At 58.3% G+C, this 22,703-nt stretch overlaps 1 protein-coding gene across 1 annotated transcript in view; it reads right to left on the reverse strand.

The window, feature by feature from the left end:
* Nucleotides 4,959-22,703, reverse strand: part of ALDH4A1 (aldehyde dehydrogenase 4 family member A1) — a 30,017-nt gene continuing 12,272 nt past the window's right edge. Inside the window, 13 exon segments of the mRNA NM_001252213.1 lie at nt 4,959-6,392; nt 7,319-7,437; nt 8,237-8,259; nt 8,262-8,357; nt 9,035-9,187; nt 10,163-10,210; nt 10,362-10,558; nt 12,738-12,811; nt 14,755-14,942; nt 16,278-16,352; nt 16,427-16,576; nt 18,119-18,274; nt 19,038-19,085. Coding sequence (NP_001239142.1) covers nt 6,280-6,392; nt 7,319-7,437; nt 8,237-8,259; nt 8,262-8,357; nt 9,035-9,187; nt 10,163-10,210; nt 10,362-10,558; nt 12,738-12,811; nt 14,755-14,942; nt 16,278-16,352; nt 16,427-16,576; nt 18,119-18,274; nt 19,038-19,085 — 1,440 coding nt within the window. The 3' untranslated portion in view covers nt 4,959-6,279.

The following is a 22,703-nucleotide window of genomic DNA, read 5'->3' on the forward strand; positions in this document are numbered from 1 at the left end:
GCTTGGTTCAGAGACATCTTGAAGGAGGTGTCACACAGAAGGCACAGGGGAGACTCGGAGCCAGGGCTCAACTCTATCAGGCTCTCAGCCCCTCTGAGAATTTAGATATCAAAAGTGGAGTGGGGGAGTTCCCGCTGTGGCGCAGCAGGTTAAGTACCCAGACTTGTCTCTGGGTCACACAGGCTCAATCCCTGGCCTGGCTCAGTGGGTCAAGCTGCAGCGATGGCGTAGTTTGTAGCTGCAGCCTGGACTCGACCCCTCACTTGGGAACTTCCATATGCTGAGGGTGTGGACAAAAAAAACAAAAACAAAGTGGAGTGGGTGGCGTGACCCCTGGAGGCTGGGGACCTAGGGGTCAGCTACAGCCTGAGGGAAGGACCCCGGTGTGGTTAGGACACCTTCTTGAGTCCAGAGAGCCACACAAGGCTGCTCACTAAACTTTGCTGGGTGACATTAAGCAGGCTGTGTCTCACCCAGAAAGAGATCTGAAGATGCCCAATGACCACCAGCTTGGTAAGAGCCATAGTCACAGGGTCATAGTCACTAAAGGGAGCATCAAGGGCTGGGGCTGGGGTGGGGAAGAGGGCTGGCCCTGTTCTGTGGGGCTCCGTGGGGCCCAGGCTGGACCAGGGAACAGGGTCCAGCCAGCAGGCTCTGACTCCACTCAGCTTTCCTCACCTGCAAAATGGGCACAGCCCTCTTCAAGCAAGGGCGGTTAAATGAGATTAATACATCAAGCACCTGCTCCGTAAGTGACAGTTTTACACAACAGTGTGGATGACTTCGTTCCTAGCATGGAAGTGGGAGTCTCGACTTTAGTCCCGTTAAAGGGATGGGATCTGTGACTCTGTGTGACACTCCTTCCCCTGAAGACTCAGATCTGACTGATGTGGGTTCCCTTCCCTCACCTGCCGCTTGCTGGTGTGACCTCTTCCAGGCATTTCCCTCTCCTGAGCCTCGTTCTCCTCCTAACAACGCCTTTCCAGATGCCCATCACAGAGCAGGTGCCCAACAGAACACCAGCTCCCTGGCTTTGCCCAGCCTCTGTGTGCCACGTGCTTGCGAGGCTGAGGGGCAGCTGCCTGGCACCAGGTCTGGAGGGAGGGCATGGAGGAGCCCTGGGAGAAAATGCTATTGGACTTCAGGCCCCAGAGGGTCCTATGGTACCTGCTCCTCTGTCCAGGGTGGCTGTCAACAACCCAGATGAGAGGGACAAAGCTGGCTGCTTGTGTCTGGAGCCAGTGTCAGCCGGGCCTCCTCTTGCTCACCCACCCAACTGGATGGCTCCCACCCAGAAGCCGCTGGATTTCTGCAAAGGACCAGGACAAGGGGGTGCCAGTACAGCCATTAGGAATGGATTCTGAGAGTTCCTGTTGTGGTTCAGCGGGTTAAGAACCCGACTAGTATCCATGAGGATGCAGGTTCGAAACCGAGACTTGCTCAGTGGGTCAAAGGATCCAGCGTTGCCACGAGTTGCAGCGTTAAGTCTCAGATGCAGCTCAGATCTGGCGTTGCTGTGGCTGTGGCACAGGCCAGCGGCTATGGCTCCAAGTCAACCCCTAGACTAGGAACTTCCATATGCTCTGAGCAGGTTTCTCCTCACCTCCCTGAGCCTCAGTTTCCTCATTTGTGAAATAGGGCCAAAACAGCACCACCTCCCTCACAGGCGGGAGTGGGGCCGAGATGATTAGGACATTAGCAGGAGCGCTTGCCCAAGGATGGTGCCCAGGGAAGCCCAGCTTCGTCGCCTTCCTGGGCACAGGCATCCAGGATGAAGGGAGCGGGGGAAGGTAACAAGTTCTCATTCGCCAAGCCTCTCACTCTGCGCAGGGCACGGAACCTGGCACTTAGTTCTAAGACACATCATTCGATCCTCAGCTCCCAGAGAAATGTCAGATCTGAGGATGAAGAGGCCGAGGCGCAGGTGCGAGGGGCTGAGGCAGGACATCAGGGCTGTGCTCTGAGGCCAGGCAGGCAGAGACGGGACAGAAACCCAGGCAGTCAGCTCCTCCTGGGTGCTTCTTACTTCAGCCACCTGTGCCTCAGGCTCCTCACGTGAAATGGGAGTAACAAGATCACCTTCCAAGGATCTGGGGATGCGATGCCTAAAGTGCTTAGCACAAAGCCTGGCACACAGCCTGTGTGCAAGGAATGGTGGCCCAAACTGCTCCCGACAGCACCTCCAGGCAGAGTGTACAGGGCTGTGATGACGAATGCGTGGGCAGGTGAAATAATGAAACTGAAGGTGTGACCCAGTGGAGAAGGTGGGTCTGAACCTTGCTGCTTCTTCTGCCCCGCCCCTCCCCCCCAGGAGCTCCGGGTCTGCCTGGCAACCAGGGCACTGGTGGCCCCTCATTTGCTAAGCGTGCACGCCCCACTGGCAGCCCCCAGGATGATGGTGGCAGGGACATCCGGCCTCAGTCAAATGGTTCACGCTCCAAGCGCAGTCCTGCGGCTGGGCCCCCGGCCACAGCAGGGAAATGAAGAGGCTCCTTGGGCCACCGTGGACACGGGGACTTATTGTGGTGACTATGCAAAGAAGCTCTGGGCACCCAGGTGGGCACTTGGCCCTCAGGAGCCACCAACCCCGAGCCTGGGGGACAAAGGAGGACAGAGTGAGCAATGGCTTTGAGCCACCCCTGGCCTCAGTGGAGTCAAAGTCACCAGGCTGGGGGAGGACGGGGTGAAATGACAATGGCAGAGGCACAGCTGGGTACTGGGGACCTGATGGAGGGGGGTGACAGAGTGTGGGCTGTGGCACCCACAGACTTAGGTTCAAATCCGGCCCTCCTACTAACCAGCTGTGCGACCTTGGGCTCATCACTACCTCGGCTCTCCACTAGTCCTTCCATAGAATGTGGCATGAGTTACCTGGTAAGGTCAATGTCAAGGCTCCATGAGACAAGGTAGGCACAGCCCTCGGCCGGTAATCAGCCAACTAACTCTGCGGCTCGGTGTGACCTCGAGCAAGTCACTCTGTTCATTCAGAAACATGAACAGGGCCCACGTACCCCCAACTACAAACTGCAGTTGCCTCCCTTCCCTTCCGTGGGCTCCAGCTGGGCCACTCCGGGCCCTGTGCTTCGTCCGTGCTCAAGACCCCTTTTGCACAAATCTGCTGCAGCCCCTAGGTGAGCCAGGGTCGGGGTTGGGGGGAGGACGGTTTCTGCCAAGGGTGGAGTTCCCTACCCTCCTGACAGCTCTGGGCTCCTTCAGCCAACAGCCCTAACCGATGGATGCTCGGATGGGGGTGGGTATCCAAGTGACTTAGAAATAGCTCCTCTCACATTATCTGCGGGTGGAGACAGGCCAGCACACACGTCTTCCCCTCCAAGTCAGCTGGCCCAGGTGGGTTTGGACCCATGGATTCCAGTCCAGGCTCATGGTTTGTCCCTATCATGTCACTCAGCCAGCTGAGTGGGTCTCTGCAAGCCATGTGTAGATATCTGAGTTGAGGAGAAAGAATGGGTTTTGGTTTTTATTTTTTATCTTATTTTGTCCTTTTAGGGCCGCACCCACGGCATATGGAAGTTCCCAAGCTAGTGGGCAAATCAGAGCTACAGCTGCCAGCCTGCATCACAGCCACAGCAAAGCGGGATCCAGGCTGCGTCTGTGACCTACACCACAGCTCACAGCAATGCAGGATCCTTAACCCACTAAGCGAGGCCAGGGATCGAACCCACATCGTCATGGATATTAGTCAGGTTTGTTACCTCTGAGCCGCAACGGGAACTCCAAGAATGGGTTTTAGAATCAGACAGGCCTGGGTTTACGTCCTGGTGATATCATACCTTGGCTAATCTCTGCATCCCGTGTCTTCATCTGCAAAAGGGGAGCATAGCAGGACTTGGTGAGTGAAAGACATGCAAAGTCTTTGGCCCATGTGTGAGTCAGGGTTCTGAAGAGAAGCAGAACCCCCAGGAGGCATAGAGACAGAGAGATATATTCTAAGGAATTCGCTCATTCGATCAAGGAGGCTGTTAAGTCCAAAATCTGAAACGCAGGCCGGCAGGCTGGAGACCAAGCGAGCTGCAGCTGAGTCTAAAGTCAGGTCCTGGCAGAATTCCCTCTTGCTCTGGGAGGTCAGTTCTGGTTCTGTCAAGGCCTCTGCTGATGGGAGGAGGCCCCCACTCACGTGATGGAGGGTGATGTTTTACTCAAAACCCACTGATCTAAAAGTTAATCACATTTTTTTTTTTTTTTTTTTGTCTTTTTGCCTTTTTCTTGAGCCGCTCCTGGGGCATATGGAGGCTCCCAGGCTAGGGGTCTAATCGGAGGTATAGCTACCAGCCTACACCAGAGCCACAGCAACGTGGGATCCGAGCCTTGTCTACAACCTACACCACAGCTCATGGCAAAGCCAGATCCTTAACCCACTGAGCAAGGCCAAGGATCGAACCCGCAACCTCATGGTTCCTAGTCGGATTCGTTAACCACTGCACCACAACGGGAACTCCAAAAGTTAATCTCATTTAAAAAATACTTTCATAGAAACATCCAGAATAATGCTTAATATCTGAGCAGTGAAGCCCAGCCAAGTGGACCCACAAACTTAACCATCACAGCACATAGCGGTGGTTGTTACAATTGGCAAATGGGCAACACTGTTGTATCATTAACCCCATATCTGTTCTAAGCACTTATATGAATCAGCTTATTGAATTCTCATGACAACCTGTGTGTGTCTGTGTGTGTGAGTGTGTGTTACCATTTCCATCTAACAAGTGAAGCGAAAGACGGTCAATAGAGGCGGCCTGACTTTCTGCAGCTGGGATTTGAACCCACTCCGTCTGGCTCCAGGATTCCCAGCATCCGCAGCAGGCACTCCCATCACCAGGGCCTGCCCTTCCTCTCTTCACACCAAGGGCACTGCGACACACAGTGACACGCCGGCAACACCATCAGACTGAGCAGTTGACCAGCCCCCACCACCCCCACCAGAAGGAACACCGATTTGGTTAAGTAACAGGCACTTTATTAGGTGGCATCAGGGCAAATCCCATTGCCACTTCAGTGTAGAACCAGAACCAGTGTAGAAGCCCCCTCCTGACCTGGCATCTCGTGGGAAACAAGCCGGGCAGCATCAGGACCCACCCCTGACCTTGGGCCACGGTGTGAAACCATGCACTTGGGGAATGGCCACCCCAGCCCCATGGGGGCCCCATGCAGCCCGGCTTGAGGAGGGCATAGCTCTTTCAGGGCCCCCTAGAAACTGTCCTCCAAAGTCACCCCCTCCAGCCCCCTGGCCACCCAGAATCCACCCAGCATGTATTGGCTGCATCACAGAACAGGCCTCTTAGGGGCCAGTCCACACAGAGCCACTAACACGCAAAGGAGGGATGATTCTACAGAACATTCTGTAGAATGTCAGGGCTAAATGAGAAATGGGAGCAACATCTATGATCGACCATGGCCAGTGGGCGCTGAGCTCCTGCAGGAAATCCCAGGGCAACTGGGGCTCTGAGAGTGGCTCTCTCTAGAAGCGGGACCCAGAGTTAAGGGAAGCAGCAGGAAGGGCCCGCCCAACAAGGATATCAAGCTCACAGCCCAAACGGGAAGGCCCAGCACGCCCCACGAGCAGGTGACTGGTAGCCGCCCCCAGCCCCACCACATGGAGATGGCCAGGAATCTGTGGGCCTCAGGCGAGCACAGGCACTCTGGGGGAAGGCACACAGCATCTAAGGCTTTTGGTTGGGCACAGGTACCCAGCGGGCATAGGTGCATCTGGACAAAGAGCTAGTGAGGAAGTGGGTGGCCCGGACCAGAGAGCGCAAGGCCAGTGGGTGTCCTGACACCCTGCAGCCACAGCTCGCCCTGAGGGTCACCCTGCCCATGCCCAATCCCGAGGCGCAGAGCAGCCAGGGCCAAGGCCACTGTGGGTGGTGAGGTTTGTCAGGGGGCCCAGAGCTGCCTCCTTTTCCTCCACGGATCCGCAAGCAACTCCACTGCCCCTCCCCAGGTCCCAGAGCCACGGGGCCAGTGTGAAGAAGAAAGGGACAGACGGAGAACCAGCCGGACACCACGGTCACACCAACCAGATGGAATTCCTAGGACACCTGATGGGGTTGGGGTGGCAGCCCTGTTCCTCCTCACAGCATGATCTCAAATTAGACTTTGAGGGGTGGAGCAGGACAGAGGGGCCGGGGGTCAGGCCTTGCCCTAGAAAGAGGGTCGTCCTGTGGGGACCCGGGTAGAGGGCTCGGGGGGTGGGATCAGTGCACTGAGATCAGTCATCTGGACGGACAGATAGGTGGACCACAGAGGCGCCGAGCGACGTGCTCACTGCATGTATGGGTAGCGCCAATCCCCCAGCGGCTTGTGAGTCTCCTTGATGACCTGGGGTGATGTCCACCGCAGGACATAGTGGGGTCCCCCGGGCTTGTCGTTGGTCCCTGTGGAAAAGATGGTTCTGTTTTTCTCCGAAATGATACAACGGCTCTGGAGTTCCCATTGTGGTGCAGCAGAAACGAATCCAACTAGGAACCACGAGGTTGCAGATTCGATCCCTGGCCTCGCTCGGTGGGTTAAGGATCCGGTGTTGCCGTGAGCTGTGGTGTAGGTCGCAGACATGGCTCGGATCTGGTGTTGCTGTGGCTGGGGTGTAGGCCGGCAGCTACAGCTCCGATTAGACCCCTGGCCTGGGAACCTCCATATGCCGGGGGTGCGGCCCTAGAAAAGACCAAAAAAAAAAAAAAAAAAGATACAACGGCTCAAAGGCTCTGGGCTGAAGGGGGAAGGAGTCGGGAGGAGCTGGTGCAGTAAACAGGGCACCAGCATGGGCAGCAAAGGGTTAAGCTAACCCTCACACCTTCAGGTCTCAGAGTGCCTTAGAGCACTCAGCTGGGGGTGGGGGGGCGAGGGCAGGAGGGCTCCCCGGGTCCCCCACCCCAGCTGCAAAGGGTGTCTGGAAGATAAGGGAGCACCAGGGAGGGCCCTGGACTGGGAGTCGGGAGACCCGGTTCTGCCACTAGGGACTGGGACCTCCGGCAAGTCACTGCCTCAGTTCCCTCATTTGTAAACAGGAGGGAGTGGCACCACGGTGACCCGGAGTCTGGCTGGACCAAAGTCACGCGCTCCACCACTCCCCACCCAAGTCTCTTCACTTCCCTGGGCCTCGGTTTCCCCCTCTGTCAAGTGGGAAGAATGGCAGCACCTCAGCTCAGGAAGCTGCTGGCAGGACCCTGAGTTAGCACAGCGCCCAGCCGCAGTGCTCAGATTGGGGTGCTATTCCTGCTCCCTCTTAACACCCTCAGGATGAAGGACCGACTGTCTCCCACTAGGAGCTCAGCCCCCTTCTGATAAAGGGGGACCTCCTCACCTGAGGCTCGGGCCCCCCCAAAGGGCTGCTGGCCCACCACCGACCCCGTGGACTTGTCATTGATGTAGAAGTTGCCAGCAGCATTCCTCAGCATCTCTGTGGCCTCCCGGACAACATCCCTACAAGGCAGGGCAGCGGTAAGCACGCAGTTGGCTCACCCTCACCCCAGCCCACACTGGCCATGCCCACAAGGCCAGGTGCCAGCTGTGCGCGCTTGGGCAGGGTCCCGGGAGTCTGAGCCTCGGCCTCCTGCTCTGGAAAGGGGGTTAGCATGCTTCCCTTGCAGCACTGCTGTAAGGACTGAAGCGGGGGAGACGTCAAGCTACTCATACTTGGGCCGGGGGGGGGGGTGGCCCGTCCGATCCTGCTGTCCTGCCCTTGGGAGGTGGGGAACCCCCAGACCCCAGCCTTCCCCTCAGCCTCCAATCCCGCCTCCACTCTCAGCGGCAGACACGGGAAGGCAACCAGTGCCAGGGAGAAAGGAAAAGGCAAAACCTCGGGTTTAGAGTCATGGCACCCAGGTTCCCATCCTGCCCCAGCCAGGCAAGCAGTGTGCCCCCGGGGGTGGGGGGTGGGGGGCGAGCCGGCCTCCTACTCTGCAGCATGAAGCAATGACCTCGCTTGTAGGCCCCCTCGGACCTGGGGAGGCAGGTCAAAGGCACTGATTCCCCAGCCCCACCCCTAGAGGCCTGGATTCAGCAGCCAACAGTGGGGCCCCAGAATCTGCATTTTAACAAAGAGCCTGCTGCCTAGGTCTGTCTGTGTTTGGGAGGCCTGCCCACGGGTCAGGACAATGGATAGAAAGCAAAGGCAGCATTATTACTAGGATCCATGTCCAAGGGAGCAGTCTCCGGGGACAGCAGGGTCCTGTGGGGGACAGGACACCAGGAATAGAGCAGAGGGGCTGTGGCAACTCACTTATCCTGGGCAAACACTGCCCCGTGAGGCCATAGCTGGTAGTGCTGTCGACCAGCCGCAGGGTCTCTTTGTACTTGTCATCAGGGTAGACGTACACCGTCAGCAGAGGCCCGAAGATCTCCTGGGAGAGATGCCCTGGGGTCAGGCCCCACCTGGACCAGTGCCCCAAAGCCTCCAAGTCTCTCTGCTCTGGCCCCTGCCATTCCCCAGTTCTCTTCCTCAGCCCCTGCAAGAACGGCCAGGCACTGCCTCCTGCTGAGTTCCCTCGAGGGACAGTTCCCGCCCTGCTGGCCCCACCTGACCTGGCAGAAGATCCAAGGAAATTCTCTGGCCTCCCTGCCAGCCAACCCACATCCAGAACCAAGGGTTCAGGTCCTTGGAAAGGGGAGACTTCTGGCAACAGCTGGCCCAGGAAGTGTCCAACAGTGTCACTATGTCCTCTGCCACCAAGAGGCTGGGGGAAAATCCCCTCCCCACAGTCATCCTGGGGAAGTGCCCTGACCTCTTCGAGCCTCAGTTTCTTATCTGTTAAATGGGAATGATCCACCCCTCACATCTCGGTCAGATGGCTGGCCCACAGCTAGGAGTCCGCAATGTTGGCCGTTGAGACGGCTGCAGGGGCCTTGGTGGTCATGGGCAGTGCAAGTGCTAAGACAGAGGTCTGGGTCAGCAGTGAGACATCTACTTTCCCATCTATGAGATGGGACGATGCCCCGTGAAGTGCGGGTGGGACCTGTGTGCATCCCATGCTCTGGGGAGGCTGCCTTCCTCCCAGCACCAGGCTGCCCACCCCGTCACCTCCTTCATGATGGGTTCCTGGGGGTCCTTGCTCTCGATGATGCAGGGCTCCACGAAGTACCCCACGGAGTCATCACACTGGCCCCCAGCCAGGATGGTGAGGCTGGGGGAGGAGCGGGCATGCTCCAGCCACTTCCTGATGCGGCCAAAGGACTGGGGGAGAGGAGGAAGCGGGGAGGGGAAGTCAAGGATTGGCCGGAGGCCATTTCCAGCTGCAGCCCCCCAACACAGGCACCCCAAACACCTGTCCCTGAAGGGCCTAAAATGTGAAATGGGAGGAGGGGTGGGGGAGGGCCCTGAGGGCAAAAGCCAGGGCCTTGCTGAGCCACAGCAGAGACAAGGTTAGACATGCACATTTGTGTGTGTGGGTGCGCACTTTAGAACACATATCCTTAGAGTTCCCATGGTGGCTCAGCAGTAATGAACCCAACTAGTATCCATAAGGATGCGGGTTCGATCCCTGGCCTCACTCAGTGGGCTAAGGATCTGGTGTGGTCCTGAGCTGTAGAGTAGGCCGGCTTTGATTTGACCCCTAGCCGGGGAACTTTCATATGCCATGGGTATGGCCCTAAAAGGCAAAAAGAACATGTATCCTTACATATAAACATCATACACACTATATATGCATGGCCATGAGTCTAGGTTTAAGCACGTAGGTACATATATGCTTGTGGTAAGTGTATGTGTTTGTGCAAGTAGACCCACGTGTGCCTACATACACATATGAACCTGTACACGGATGAGCACACATGTGGGCGGATCTATGAATGGAGAGGTGCAGGTGGACCCACCTTGACCGCCACATGCAGAGATCTGCATGAACGTGCTCACGGCTGTGTGTGTTCACACGTGTTCGGCTTTATGCGGACCTATGTGTACGTGCACACGTGAATACGGGCACTTAAAGGGGGCCTGCGGGGTTGGGTGTGCAGGAGGCGAGTTCCTCTCTGGGCGCGGATGCCTTCGTGTTTTTCAAAGCTGGCGGGGGCCAGGGTGTGCGGTGCCTGCACGGCTATCGGACTGCCCTGCTCGAAGCTGTGGGTCGGGGTCGCCAGCACGCGCTTCCCCCCTCTCGCCCCCCAGCCCGGGGCACGGCCCCCAGGAACGCCCCACGTCCCCTCGTAGTACCTTAGCATCAATCACGGCGGAGAAGAAGGTCCCAAAATCCTCCGCAGGCTGGAGGCGAGGGAGACACGGGGAGGGATGGAATGACCGTGGGCCCGAGACAAAGGGCGCCCCTCCCCGCACACCCCAGCCCCTCCGCACAGGAGCCGCCAATCCCATCAGCCCCCCGCTGGGCCGCGGCGGGGAGCGCTGCGCCACTCACGTCGCCCACTTTGATCCTGCCGTGCTCCTCCAGCAGCCGCCCTTTGATCTGCGGCCACAGTGAGCCGGGCACGTAGAGGCGGGAGCAGGCCGAGCACTTCTGGCCGCCGTACTCGAAGGCTGAGCGCAGGGTCCCGCTCACCACGCTGTCCACGTCGGCCGATCGATGAACGAAGTGGAAGTTCTTCCCGCCACACTCTGGGGGGGTGGGGGACGGTGAGTGGGGGAGCACTGTCTACATCTGCCCACAGGGCCCGGCCACCAGCCCCCCACCCCGTTATGGGCAGACGGAGAGGGAGCACGTGAGAGAGCAGGCTTAGAATGAGACAACATCCCCGAGACTGAGGAGCCAGGGCTGTACCCCAACCGCGACCACGCAGGGCAAGGATGAAGGGTACCAGGTCACCAGGACCAGCTTCCCCATTTCACAGATGAGAAAACTGAGCCCCAGGGGCAGGGGTGCTGCTCAACATGAAGGCAGAGGAAGAACCAGAATCCAGGGCTCGCCAAAGCTGGTGCACTCCCAGCAGTGGGCACAGCTTCCTTTGAGCTTTCCGCTGCCCCCCTGCGCAGCCAGAGGAGCCCATGTCCAGGTCCACGGCTGGCCCAGCTTCCCTCCTCGTGGTGGGAAAACCCATGCCCAGGCTTCTCGGCATGAGGGCGCCTCGGCAGCTCCCTAAACCCTCAGGGCCTTGGTTTCCTCACTGAGTTAAGCCTCAGCCAATACCAGCTCATGTTACAAAGCACTAACCACTTGCCAGACTCAGTTCAAAGCACTTTGTGCTCTATCTCCCTGAAGCCTCATGGCAACCTCCCATCATTAGACCATTTTAAAGACGAGAAAACTGAGGCACGGAGAGACTGAGGTTGGGAAGCGGTCAGGGAAGCAGTGGTCCCCCTGCTTCGGGAAGATGGTGGGAAGGAAGGAGACAGGGCAGAAAACCACAGACAGTTCAGTGAAGGGGCTCATGATTCCCCACCTTGGGAAGGCTGGACTGGGGCACACTGGGGGGCTGGAAGCTGCAGATGCTACACATGGCCCTGAGGAGGCTTACCCTGACCCCCCATCAAAGCTCCCACCAGCTCAGGAGTGGGGTCCAGTTTCCCCATGGGCCCCACTTCTCCCCCAGGAGCAAGAAGGCTGAACCACCAGCCCCAGCTCTGGCGTTACCGCATTGTGTGATACTGGATGGCCCTCCCTCTCACAAGGTCTCAGCATTTCCCCAAAGTGTGTTCCACGAAAAACATGGTCCAAGGGGCCCCTGTCAAAACAGGGTTCTGCAGCCCAAAGAGCTTGGGAAACACTGCATATCAGCCCTTGCACTGGAAGATGAGCAATGCAAATTAGAATTTTAGCGGTCCTGAGACATCCTACAGGTAAGGAATCCATTTTACTTCAAATGCAGTGCCCCCCAAATTTCCTGGACCATGTTTCTTTGTGAGAAAATTATTCTGCCAAGACCTAGCCCCTCTGGGCCTCTCACTCCCATATCCTGCCACCCCCTCCCCAGCTACACTGGCCGTATTTCTTCCACTGAAAGTTCATTCCTGCCTCATGGCCTCTGCACCTGCCGCTTCCTCAGCCTAGATCTGGATGGCGTAACACAGTGGCCACCAGGCGCACGTGGCTGTTGACACTCTAATTAATTCAAATTAAACAAAATTTCCCTTCCTCAGTCACACCAGCCACATTTCGAGTGCTCCACAGCCACACGTGGCTAGTGGTTACCATATCGGACGGCTCAGATACAGACCAGGTCCACTGTCACAGAGCCACAGAAAGGTCCTCTGACAGCGCCGGTGCCCACGACGGTCTATCCCCTGATTCCTGCAAGGCTGGCTTCTTTCCATTGCTCAAGTGTTCCCTCTTTGAAGAGGCTCCCCACTCCCAGCCACCCTAAGTAACAGTCACCCACCACGCCTGTTCCGGGGGGCGGGGGGAGGTCACTGCTGTGGCCCCTTTTCCCTCCTTGAATTGTCGTAGCTCCTTCGCTCTCTGACGTCATCTATCTTCATGCTTACTGCCTCCCCGCCCCCACCGCTGCTGGAACAGAAGGTCTTGCTGGCTAGGTCTCTATCTCACCATCACTGCCTCCCCAGCGTCCAGAAAGTGCCTATGCTCGTTCCTAATCATTTCCTTGCTGAATGGGGAATGAATGCATGAATGAAAGGGAAAAAAAAGATGCTCTGAGGCACAAGTGCTCTGCACGCCCCCCAGGACCTGCCAGAGCAGGGGCACCACCCCGAGGGGTTCCCCATTCCCACAGGGCTGCCCCACCTCTGGGGGCATCACCCTGGCTCCCTCCTCTTTCCCGATAGCCAGAGAAGGGAGGGGTCCCTGGAGTCCCAGGGGAGGGTACGGGAAGGGGGCCCTTACCTCCGGCCAGACGTGGGAAGGTGCGGAAGTGGTCCAGGTTCTGGGCCACCTGCTTCCACAGGTGTTTGAAGGTGCTGGAACCAGAGGACAGGGCAGGGATTAGGGAGCCAGGCTCAGGGACCTGAGAGGGTGAGGGGTCTTGGGGGTGGGGAGCAGGCCCTACCAGAGGACGGGGCCGGGAAGCCTGGGAGGAGCGCCAGGGTCAGCAGCCCGGCAACAGGTGGGCAGGGGTCACAGTGGCGGTAGGGATGGGATGGGGGGACAACTGAGTAGGTGGTGGCAGCTGGAAATGGGCTGGATTCCAGGCCCACAAGGACAAGGGGAGGCTTGGTGGCAAGATAGTGCAGAGAAGGCCCAGGCTTTGAGGCCAGCGGATGCCAGGTTCGAGTCCTGATCTGGCTGTGTGATCTTGGGCCCATCACTTCACCTCTCTGAGCCTCAAATCCTGCATCTCATCTGGGAACTGGAAAGAACGATCCTTCCTGGCAGGGCTGTTCTGTGATAGCGTGAATATGGCCGAATGCTCAGGATTGTGGTGCCTGATGGGAGGCAGACGCCACCGTGGTCTGGGAGGGGCACCCCAAGCCCAGGCCCGGGCTCCTGAGGCCAAACCAAGGAGGGTCCTGGGAGAGGCAGCTCAGGCCCCTGCCTCCTCCCTCCCCCGGGCGGGCGGGCTCCAAGTGTGACCAACCTCAGCACCACAAAACAATAAAAATGCTAATCACCAGGGAGCTGGCGACACAGTAGCTAATACTAATTTATGACTTTCCTACCTTTAAGCCTGCTGCTCATCGGAGCATGGCAAATGGGGGCCAGGCCCGCTCCATCCGCTAATAGGCACAGACCCGTGGGGCCATGGCTGGCAGAGCGGGCCTTTTGGAAAACAGCCCTCCTCAGCAATTCTCAGGCTGCCATCGCCACCCGGCAAAGCTTGGCGGGGGGAGCCTGAGGCCAGGCGGAAAGGGCGAGAAACCCTCACAGGTGTCCCCAAAATACCTGAAAGGCCCGGAGCATAGACCCCGACATCACCCCCCCAGGCGACCCACGGGGACCTCAGACTCAAAGTGACCAGCGTCGGAGCTCCCGCTGTGGCTCAGTAGGTTAAGAACCCCAGTAGTATCCATGAGGATTCGGGTTTGATCCCTGTCCCTGCTTAGTGGGTTAAGGATCCAGCGTTGCTGGGAGCTGTAGTGTAGGTTGCAGACATGGCTCGGATCCCATGTTGCTGTGGCTGTGGTGTAGGTTGGCAGCTACAGCTCCATTTTGACCCCCCTAGCCTGGGAACCTCCATATGCCTCAGGTGCGGCCCTGAAAAGGAAAAAAAAAAACACCAAAGTGACCAGCATCTAATTCACTTCCTTCACCAAGTCTCCCAGGTGCCCGGCCATCAGGGCTGCCCACCTTGATAAATGGTGCCCCATTCCTGTCCCCAGCCCGGACGTCCCCACTGACCCCCGGACCCCCGCCCCACAGCCAGGGGCCTGGGTCTCACTGCTACGTCCTCACCTGAATCAGCCTACCTCTCCCTGTCCCCAAACGTCCCTTCCAGGAGGTGGACCCCTCCTAACCCGACTCCTACTTCCAGTCAGTAGAGACCAGAGCACTCTCCTCCACCTCTGCCTGGCCAACTTGGCTGCCTAGATGCCACCTCCTCCAAGAAGCCTTCTTGACTTTCCTCTTCCAATTTATTCTAAGCTTCCTTCTGTCCTTTCCAGGGAGTGAAGTAGCATCAAAATCCATGTCACCAAACACCTGTAGGCTTGCTTCCAGCCTGAGATGCTCCTTCCCGCTCAGTAACTAGTTTGACCCTCCCAATGACCCTGCAAGGGAGGAATCACCACTCCTGTTACACAAGTGAAGAAACGGAGGCTCAGAGAGGGGAAGAGGCTCACCTATGGCCACCACGAAGAAGAGGGTACAGTCAGTGCCTGACCCCTGGGTTCACAGCCCCAGCTTCCAGGCAGAGGTGACGAGGCCTGGTGGGCATCCCCAGGCCCCCCTGCCCACAGGGACTTACGGCACGCTGCCAGTGAAGTTGATGCCACACAGGTGCTCTGAGCTGGTGACGGTGTCCCCAAACGTGGGCCCATCAGCTGGTACAAACTGAATGATGTTGGGGGGCAGACCAGCCTCCCGGAGAACGCGGTAGACGGCGTAGCTGGCCAGCATGGCAGTGTCACTGGGCTTCCACAGGACCACATTGCCCTGCCCAGAAGTGCGGTGATGACTCACAAGGCCGGGGGCCACCAGCCCTGACTCCCACCTACCCCAGAGCACGGCTAGCCCTCACCTGGAGCCCCGGGCCCTGCGCAGGGCAGGATGTTCCCTACCCGTCCCCAGTCCTCCAGGTGCCAGGCATCAGGCTCTAAAAACCCTGCCAGGGAGCCCACACCCTGCTCTGTCTGCTCCCTTCTTCCGAAAGCCTGTGCCGACTGGCCCTGCCAGCGCCCCTCAGGCAGATCTAGGCTGGGTGTTTGCAAGTCACTGGGTGCTCACAGGGCGTGGCTGGGCGAGTGCTCACAGCGCTCTGGCTGCACGTGTCCTGGACACGGGCACCTGGGTGCCAGGCGTGTGCTCGTCGGAGCGCAGATGCACGAGGACGGCCCTGTGCACGAACACCTTTAGGGATCATCTAGCCGCCTCTGACGACTGTCAGCCTGGCCTCCTGTGACCCCTTGAGCCGCCCAGGCCTCCGAGGGGGTAGGGCTGCCTCTCCCCCATCGCCTGGGGCTCACGGCCATCTTCACCTTGACAGGGGCAGTGGAGCCCACTGGCTTGGAGACCATCAGCCCAGACCAAGCCCGAATCCCTATCTGTTCCATCATGTACTAGCCATGCCGCCCTGACACGTCACCGGGCGCAGGACAGGCACTCAAAGGATCGCCATCACCATCTCCATTCTTGTTTTTCTTTTTTCTTTTTAGCGCCGCACCCGCGGCATATGGAAGTTCCCAGGCAAGGGGTTGAATCAGAGCTGTGGCGGCTGGCCTACGCCACAGTCACAGCAACACAGGATCCAAGCTACATCTGTGACCTACGCAGCTCGAGGCAACACCGGATCCTTAACTTACTGAGCAAGGCCAGGGATTGAACCTGCATCCTCACAGACACTATGTTGGGTTCTTAACCCGCTGGGTCACAACAGGAACTCCACCATCACCATGCTTAGCAGCCCCCAGATAATGCTAAGCCTGCGCCACCAGCCTGCCTGGTGTTAGATGCGTCAAAGGCACTGTCTCATCTGCTCCTCGGGCCTCAGTAATGTAAGCTTTCCTGTTATTTCTGCTTTTCAGATGAGGCGACTGCCTCAGAGGAGTGTGTGTTGCAGGGGCGGAGGGGGCTCCCTGGGGGCACCCAGACAGAGTGGGGCACAGCTGGGACCCAAACCATCCTGACTCCCAAGCCTTTCCACAGCCCCCAGCTGCCTCCACCCTCTGTGCTTCTCCCCACGACTAGAGCTGGGACCCCGACGTGGCCTTCTGTCTGTTGAGAGGGGACTGTGACTCAAACCTGCCATCCCCGCCTCTGCCCACAGCTCACCATCAAGGCCGGCGCCCCCGCCAGGTTGCCGCCGATCGCAGTGAAGTTAAAGGGCGATATGGCCGCTACGAAGCCCTGGGGAAGGAGGCGGCAGTGAGGCCAAGCCTGAAGCTTCTGGAGCCCAGGCCCACCACGCCACCTGCGGGTACCTCCAGCCCCCGGTACACCACGCTGTTGGTGCTGGGCGGCACACTGATCGGCTGCTGCCCTTCCAGCTCCACCGCAAACTTGGCGTTGAATCGGAAGAAGTCGATGAGTTCGGCTGCGGCGTCGATCTCCGCTTGGATCACCGTCTTCCCCTGCGAGGCGGGAGGACCAGGGGTCAGTGGCGACATGCCTCCTATCAGCCCTGTTCTGACACTGGACCCTGTGCCCACAGGGACATCAGGTGCAGGTGCATTTGGGCCAAGAGCTAGGAGGCCTGATGACCGTAAACACTTCCTTGGACTGTCTGTTCCTCCCCCTGGCGAACGTGAGCCACAGGGAAAGGACTCTGGGCAGCAAGAATCAGGCTTTCTCCAACAGGACGGCCCCTCTGTGCACACAGGGTCACTGTCAGCTGCTCACCCAGCTCAGGACACAGAGCAGTGTGAGCTGAGCTAAGAAGCACTGTCTCCTGCTCTGCATGGCCACCATCCTTCCTACGAGCTCCTGAGTCTTAAGTCAAATAGAGAGGCACCCTCATCTGGTCTTGGAGTATGTGCATCTCTTCCTGTCCACGTGTGGCTCAGCCAGGACACTATGGAACCAGTCACCTACCCCATGGGCTCAGCTGCTTTCAGGAGTCAGCAGGGAGTGGAGCTGTCATACCAGCTCTGTGCAGCAGAGGGCACCCTCACTGAGGGCTGGGGAGCAGGAAGAGGGCCAGGCAGAGCCAAACCCCTAAAGCGAAATTAACCCTCTCCCTGTGCTCCTTCCCCTGCACGCTGGGTTGCCAGCGCCACTCACTGGCTAAACATGCATTCACTCAAAAAAGGTTTATCAGGAGCATCAGCAACTCCAGGAGGATGCAGGGCAAGGCCCAGCAAGATGATGGACATTAACATGTGATCACTGTGCCCAAAAACCTTGTCAAGGGGCCACAAACATGCAGGACGTCATTACGCCCCAGTGCAACCTGAGCTATAACAGCCAAAGAACAGCCGGTTGGGGGCAGCACAGAGGTGGGACCGATCCTTTCACACCGAGAAGGTTCTAGAAGCCTCACCGAGGTGGTGATAATCTGGCCCGGACCTTGACAGTTAAGGAGTTCATGAGGCAGAGAAGACAGGAAGTATTCCAGGCAGAGGCAGGGGACGGGATGCCCAGGGTGTCTAGGCGTCAGGCTAGCTCCAGACTGGTGACATTGTAGGAGGGCTGGCCTGGTGGGGGAAGGGCAGAGCAGCTGGCAAGCTGGACAGAGGTGGGAATGGAAGGGCCCTCGGGCCTGGGCTCAGGATCTGGGTTGTGACTCAGCAAGAGAGAGCTTGGTGGTTCGGAAGCCTGGGGTGACCTGCTGCAGGTGTCTCAAAGACTACTCTGAGGGCAGCAGGGGTCCGACGGAGCCTGGAGGACTGTGGAGGGCCACTGCCAGGCCAGGCAGAGCAGGACAGGGCCTGGCCCAAGATGGGGACAGAGGTGGACAGAAGGGGTCATTTCCAGAGGACGTACAAGCTTAGTACAATCCACCTCATCTACAAGGTATATTGGCCTATCCCCTCCCCTAGCCTTTGTCCTTCAAAGTCTCCTAGGCTCCAGCACACAGAGGTCTTGGCACCCAGAAGACGCTCAGCTGATGCCTGCCGAACGGGGTATGGGGTATGACTGCCTCCCCCATCCTACCCCGCCCACGGGCACCTCACCTGTCCCACCATGGTCTTGGCCAGGATCTCCGCCCTGCGCGGCCCACTCAGCATATCTGCTGCCTTCAGGAAGACCTGGGCCCGGTCTGCCACAGGCTTCAGGTCCCACTCTTTCCTGGCAGCCAAGGCAGCCTCGATGGCTCTGTGGAGCAGGGCCTGATGAAGAGGGAGAGGTTGGGGGCTTTCTCCTGCAGTAGGAAGGGTCCCAGAGGAGCAGGGGAAGTAGGAGAGATCTGGAGGTCACTCTTCACCCCTGGCTCCCTCAGCTCTCAGCCCCCACCCCTGCAGCGGCAGATACCATGTCCCAGGCTTGGAGCCTGTCCCACTGGAGAAGCCCCGGGGACCTGCCAGGTAGGTCAGCATTCCCAGGACCTGGCCCATTCTCTCTCCTGTGGACTCATCAGGTCTCCCCTTCCTCCTGGGGCCTGAGGCTCCGGAACCCACTGTGCAGAGCCTCCACCCCTTGCCAGGCCAGAACTGCAGCCAAAGACAGACACCTGTTGCTGGCATCCCAGCTGCCAACCGCCCTCCATACACAGGATGCCGGCTCCCTGACCCCATGCCTTCTCGCTGGCCCTCCCTCATGCCAGTTCTCTGCCTGGCTTTCCACCCATGATGCCTCCAGCTCCCAACTCGGCTTCCCAGAACATACTCCCCTCCCCCAATCAGGGCAACCTCACAAGGGGCAGGTGCGGGGAGGTCCCAGCCCTGCTCGAGGCAGCCATCACTAGGCTCACGTCAACCCCGGCACACCTGCCCGGTCAAAGACACCTGCCCAAGGCCATCAGTGCCAGCCACCCTCCAGATGCCCCTGCCCTTCATGGCCAGAGAGGGACACATCTCTGACATCTACTGCCAGGTCAGAACTAAGAGGACAAGAGGGGGCAGCACCCGAACCCCAAAGTCTCTGGGGACTCACCTTGTCTGCATAGCAGAACTTGGCCACCTTATGTCCATGGTTAAAGGGCTGAAAGAAGAAAGAAGGGTGAAGTCGCCGTCCAGGAGAGCAGTGCTGGGGCAGATGGGCTGGAGCTGGCCTCAGAGCTGGCTTTCCAGGCCAGAGTCCTCCGCACACTCGCACCCCCGCTCCAGCCCCCAGGAGGCCTTCGATCACCCCGCCCCCTGCTGACCTCTCTCCCCTTGAGGGTGGTGGAGCACCTGCTGTGGGACGAGCTCTGAAAGGTTCAAGGTCTGGGAGAAAGGCATGAATGGAACAGTCTTTCAGGGAAAGCATGAACCTTGCGGTCTGATAGACAAAGGTTCGAATCCCAGCTCTGCCAACTACTAGCTGAGGGGTGTTCTGTAAGCTAACTTTCCTTTTCCATATCTCCGCATCTGGGAAAGCACGGAGGGGAGGACCCAGGGGGCTCACAGGTGAAAACTCCTCCAACACAGCTCCTGCCTTCCAACTGGGTCTGGAGTGAGGCCACGGCTCAGTGATGGGCTGCCAGCCCAGGCGGCCCCAGAGGATGGATTGCTGCCACTTCCCAAAGCCACCAAGGAACAGATCAACTGCTTTTCATGCCCCTTGCATGGGACCCGGATTGACTCATCCAAGAGGAATGAACCCCAACAAAACCAACAAACAGAACCCAGCAGGGCTGAACGCCAGCCTGAGCAGTAAGTGGGGACACATGGCCTCGTCCCCGCCTACATTTACGCCATAGCGATCAACACTTCTGTCACCTATGAGTCTTCCAATGGATCGTTTGGGGCTTTCCTGCTTCAGAAGGCAGCCACCAGTCACACGTGGCTACGGCAACTTCAACCCGGTTCCCTGGCTGCCTCGGCCACGTTTCACACACTCGATAACCTCGTGGGGCGCGTGGCTGCATCAGACTTAGAACATTTACATCATCAGAGCAGAAAGTGCTACTGGGCACCACTGGTCTGGTTGGAGAGGAAAGGGGCCCTCTCAGGTATATTGTGACCATACCTGGGAGCGGCCTGTGACACTCAGGGGTGGAGAAGGCACCAGCACCTGGGCGCTTCAATCCCGCACACCCAGTTCCAGTGGACTGCGGACACCCCAGTATGCAATACGTCCCGGCAACGAGCCCCTGCCCTCATACCACCGCTGCCCCCACACCACCACTGCCCCAGATGCCAGGGCTCCAAGGATGACATGTGGCCAGGTCAGTAAGACAATGTGGGAAATGAAAACTGGAAGTGCCCACCAAGGGGGTTTTCAAAATCCCAGTGTCTGGAAAAAGCTCAGGTGCTGCAGTGACCACAGAGGCCGGCAGGCTGCAGGCGGGGGTGAGCTCTGGGCAGTTAGAGACCTGGCGAGCAAGGCCATGGGAGCGGCTCTGGGCAGGCACCTGGTGTGCACCTGTGCAGACCTGCAGAGGCTGCAAACCCCGGGCTGAGCTCTGACGCCCCAGGGATGGGGGGCCCTCCAGTTGCTGATCCAGCAGCAGGGGATCTGTGGGAGACCTCCTGCCACAGACCGTCCTCAGAACCCTCCGAGCTGGGGCCCCGGGCCCTCCTCTCTCTTAACCCTGCTGGCAACGTTCAGGCCTCCATCGGAGCCAGAGTGTGCTCAGCCCAGGTGTGAAAGGGCCAGCCCTTCACTCTTCCCAGTGAGAGACCTGAGTTTCCTGGTTCATCCAAAGCGCATGCCAGTTCCTGGTTCCATGAACTCCAAGCAGGTGGGTCTCTTAGGTCCATGTCATCACGGAGCATGGAGCCCGGCTTCCCACCCTCGCCCACCATTAGCCCCCTTGTAGAGAAATCCATCAGGAATCAGCAGAAGTGGCCGTGTGGACCCTTGGGATCTTTCCTGCCTGGGGACAGACTCAGTTACCAGCTGAGCACAGTGTGGCTGCTGGGCCAGTGAGTGAGGTCACCGAACCCACAGACATGGCACCCATGTGAGAACGGGGGCAGGTTAGTTTGAGAGTCTCCTGCCGCAGGTGAACAACGTGCAGTGGTTTAAAATGGGTCTGGCTCTTGCTTCTTTTTAACTAGTTCTTTAGTGCACAAACTAGCTGCAGGCCCCTGGTTCAGGCACAGTGGTAGTTACCGTCATAGCTAACATCTGTCAGTTTCCTGCGTGCAGGCCCAAAGTGCTCCTTACGGATTAATCCACTGAACCCTGACCACATCCCTACGTGGAATGATTGTCACCCCATTTTATGTACGAGAAAGCTCAGGCACAGGGAGGTCGAGCCCCTCAAAGACATGCAACCAGCAAGTGGGCAGAAAGGGGGCTTGTTACAGACAGGCCTCCTCATGGTCACTAGAGTGGGACTCAGCTGGGTCTTGGGAAGATGCAAGAGCCCCGGCCTGAAAACCCTATGGCTTCTCTCTCCTTCGCCCCTGCTCCCCTGAGAGCTGGCGTCCTGAATCTTTGAACAGAGCCACTTCCTCGGTTTCTAGGGTCCTCGGAGGTGGAAGATGCCCCCCCCGCCCCACGTCTCACAGCCTGGCACAGAAAGATGTCAGTTCCAAGTTCCCAGGGCAGGTACTTTCGACTGGCCCAGCTGGGGTCAGATATCCACCCCTGGGCCCAGCATCCCCAGGAAGCAGCCTCACACACTTTCAAAGGCTGCCCCGGTGCACCGCATGGGGCAGGCGAGCAGCTCCTGGATTTGGGTAGATCTCCCGCCCCCCACAGGCGCCCCCTCCACCTCGGGTGGAATCCCCAGGGCTTCGTTCCAAGCTGTTCCTACCATTTCCTGCACGACACCTTCCCCCAGCCACCCACCTGCTGTGGGTGCCTCATCACAGCCCTTTCCCACCTTCCCTACCCAGCTCCCTGGCTGCCCATGGGCACCTGGCCCTCCACACACTTCCGTCCACACTCACACCTCCTGCTGAGCTCTTAATCCCTCTGCTATCCTGAAATCAGAGAGCCTGCTAAGAAGCAATGGGCTTTCTTGGAAAGTCTCACCTCCTCCACCCCCTGCCTGGCTTGCCTGGGCTCTCAGGCCTCGGAAGAGGCTCTTAACCACAAGCAATAAGAACTGTGCCCGACTCCTCCGACCTCCCTGGCTTCCACCCCGCCTTGCAGCTCACTGAGCCCCGTCCCAATGACCCTGCACCTGCTGACACCTCTGCTGATCCTCATCCCTGGGTTCAACTTCCAGAGGCCTGGGGACCACCGTGTCTCAAGCAGCCTCCACTTCTCCAGCCCCTCTCACCACCTGGAGTTCTCCTGTTTTTGGGTTTTTTTTTTTTGTTTGTTTTTTTTTTTGTTTTTAGGGCCACACCCATGGCATATGGAGGTTTCCAGGCTAGGGGTCTAATTGGAGCTGTAGCTTCTGGCCTATACCACAGCCACAGCAGCACCAGATCTGAGCCACCTCTGCGACCTCCACCACAGTTCACGGCAACACCAGATCCTTAACTCACGAAGAGAGGCCAGGGATCGAACCTGTGTCCTCATGGATACAAGTCAGATTTGTTTCCATTGAGCCACGATGGGAACTCTGGCTGGGTTTTATTATCATGATCCACAATTACCTTCCTGGAAAGAGCTACAGGCATTGTTTTGGAAGCGGTCTTTCAACTTTAAAAGATTTCTAGCTAATAATCCCATAGAGAGGAATTCCTTGGTGGCTCAGTGGGTTAAGGAACCAGT

Source organism: Sus scrofa, chromosome 6 (genome assembly GCF_000003025.6).
Source record: "Sus scrofa isolate TJ Tabasco breed Duroc chromosome 6, Sscrofa11.1, whole genome shotgun sequence".
In the NCBI taxonomy this organism is placed as follows: domain Eukaryota; kingdom Metazoa; phylum Chordata; class Mammalia; order Artiodactyla; family Suidae; genus Sus; species Sus scrofa.